The sequence below is a fragment of the Sinocyclocheilus grahami genome, unplaced genomic scaffold (genome assembly GCF_001515645.1).
Source record: "Sinocyclocheilus grahami isolate Dianchi unplaced genomic scaffold, SAMN03320097.WGS_v1.1 scaffold10490.1, whole genome shotgun sequence".
Classification (NCBI taxonomy): domain Eukaryota; kingdom Metazoa; phylum Chordata; class Actinopteri; order Cypriniformes; family Cyprinidae; genus Sinocyclocheilus; species Sinocyclocheilus grahami.
The window spans coordinates 4,155-6,737 of NW_015513264.1; the positions used below are offsets into that span (position 1 = coordinate 4,155).

The 2,583-nt window shown below is 42.7% G+C and overlaps 1 protein-coding gene across 1 annotated transcript in view; it reads left to right on the top strand.

Annotated features, from left to right (window-relative positions):
- Positions 1 to 1,711: 1,711 nt before the first annotated feature.
- Positions 1,712 to 2,583, top strand: part of LOC107578488 (serine/threonine-protein kinase BRSK2-like) — a 17,849-nt gene continuing 16,977 nt past the window's right edge. The window contains exon 1 of the mRNA XM_016264440.1: positions 1,712 to 1,799. Within this exon, the coding sequence (XP_016119926.1) occupies positions 1,712 to 1,799 (88 nt within the window). The remainder of the gene's footprint in view (positions 1,800 to 2,583) is intronic.

Below are 2,583 nucleotides of genomic sequence, written 5' to 3' on the forward strand. Positions count from 1 at the left end.
ATATTTTGAATGCAGTGCTTCATTTTGCAAGAGATGTGAGGCACTCTGCCTTTTGTGCGTGCAATTCTTGTATTTGTGTGTAAAGTTTTGAAAATGTGTGTAAACAGCTGAAAAAAAAACAGTTAAAGTCTGCTAAATGCATACATGAAAATGTAAAAAGACTGAAAACTACTATGCAAAAAACCCAACTAGGCCCATCAAAGATGGATATTCCTGAAAGCCTGTCATTTTTTTAAAACGACAATAAAGTATGGGAGAGCTAGTCCATAAATAGCCTATTATGATAACAAATGATCTGAAAATATGTACAGTATTTATAAAAAAATTGACAGATGCTGCCCAATGACAATAATGGGTTCAATAATAATGTGAGGGGCGGAAGTGGGGTGGGGGGCTATGACGAGCATGTTCAGTGGGAATCGTGTGAGGGAGGGGACGCAAGCAGCGCAGAACCCGGATGCCTGATGATGCTCGTGTCGGATGGGGAGAAGCAATACAGGGAGAGTGAGAGCTAAAAAACAGAGAAAGGCCCCACTGAGAGAGGGGCTGCTATCCTCGCGGCCACAAGGCAAGGGAAGCAAACGGATTAAAGCCAGGCGGCTCGAGAGGATGACTCCGCGCGCGGTATCCGAGGCGACGGGAGGAGAGCGCGAGGAGATGCTGTGATGCGCTGCACATAGCCAGCGCGAGCGAGCGCGAGGGAGGGGAGAGGAGACGGAGAGGAGGCTCCTACGTTAGTTAAACATGCTCGCTTTTTGACCAGGAATGTGTTCCGCGCGAATAAAGCCTGGGATTTCTGCGCAAACACTATAGCTTGCAATAGCGCAATGCACTCTTGGATTAATTGACGGATTCATGTGACGGAAGACACCGAGGCTTTCTTTCGCGAAAGGGTGGCTGTTTTCTCCCGTACAGTTCTCCCAGATTTCCGGATGTGAGGCCTGGAAGATACCGTAGTTTATATCAGGCACGGGACGCTCATCCTTCACATCCAAACATTTATCAAAACAAAGCGAAACACTCTGAAGAGTCAGTGACTAAAGAAAGAGACACTTAGAATAATACGCGTAAAGTGTCACAAACCGGATGTGCGGTACTTTCGCAGAATAAATGTGGCCAAGTTTTTAATTAATAAATAGGCCTAGGTCACCTGCAGTTTGACAATAACTGGAGGCTACATGAATGTTTATTTTAAAGATAAAAGACCGGCGAAAATAAACTGATGACCGAACCAGGTTACCTAATACTCCTGTTATCTTTATCTGTCTTCAGCATTCATAATCATTATACTGTCGTTCGCAGCTATTATCTGATCTAGACATATAGTATCTTCCCATATACTGACAGATTTAATCGTGTCCCCTCATCATTCCTCCAGCAGCAGCTGCAACCACAGGCCGTGTAAATCGCAATAACAGCTACAGTTTGGCGTATAGGCTGGGCTGGACACGCATTTCTCTGTTCATTTTTGATATTTTCTAACGGAACATGTTACCGATCCGTTTCCACGAAGTTTAAGGAGACGCGGCAGATGTTTGGGAGTAGGCCACGGCACTGACAGCACGCCTCAGCATCCCTGTGTCATCGCTCACTGTCTGTGATGTCTGTGCGGCGGAGCTATTGCGTGAGCAGGACAGATGCCAGTGGATACATTGTGAGAATACACTGATTACCCCCTTTATATTGTGACACAAAACCGCGTTCGAACGAAATGTCCAGTAAGGAGTTGTCGGGCAGTCAGGCAGCTCAGTACGTCGGGCCCTACCGACTGGAGAAGACGCTGGGGAAGGGCCAGACAGGTAAGAGCATTTCCTCTTTGGTTAATGCATTAGCATAAATTCTGCTCTACTTCGCGCGTCTCATTAAAGAATGAATCTATTGAAAGGTTGGTTCGGCAATAAGCAAAGCGGTTAATGTGGGTGCTTCAGCTGATGAAATGTAATGAGGCACGCAGGCAAGTGACAGTGTAAGGGCAGTGTTTGAGGGAGGAAGATTATTTCATCTTTCTGGCGTTTTGTTATTGAGTCATGAGTGGCAGTGATTCATTCGTGCTGTTTCGAAGCTTGAATGTGATTGCAGGCTGTTTTTTTAATTTATTTCTTTATATTATGTTACTAGTACTTGTATTTGTTATCTAATAGTAACTAACGACTAACGTTCATTAGATGCTAGTACTTTTCCTAGGCATATCTAGGCATATTTAATTATTTAAGGTTGCTAGTTAATGGTACTTACTCTTTTGCTATCCCATTAGAGACAGATCATTGTTACTTGTAACACATTGCACATTTTTGTCTTTGAATTCTAAAGGAATCTGTGGTTCAACTTGTCACTTGTAGCTGGAACCTATTAGCGTTTTACAATAACTGTTCAATAGGTTCTTACCAGTTACTTTTCCAATAGTTATATATCTATTCTTGCAGTTTTATTTGATATTATGGAAAACTAGTAACTACCCAAACTGTTGTAACATTTATTTTTTCACTAGATACAATTACTTTTTTTGTAGGTTGCAGATAATGACTAGTCAGCTACTTTAGTTCAATTAAACAAGTAACAACTTAAATACATGCAAGGTAGTGC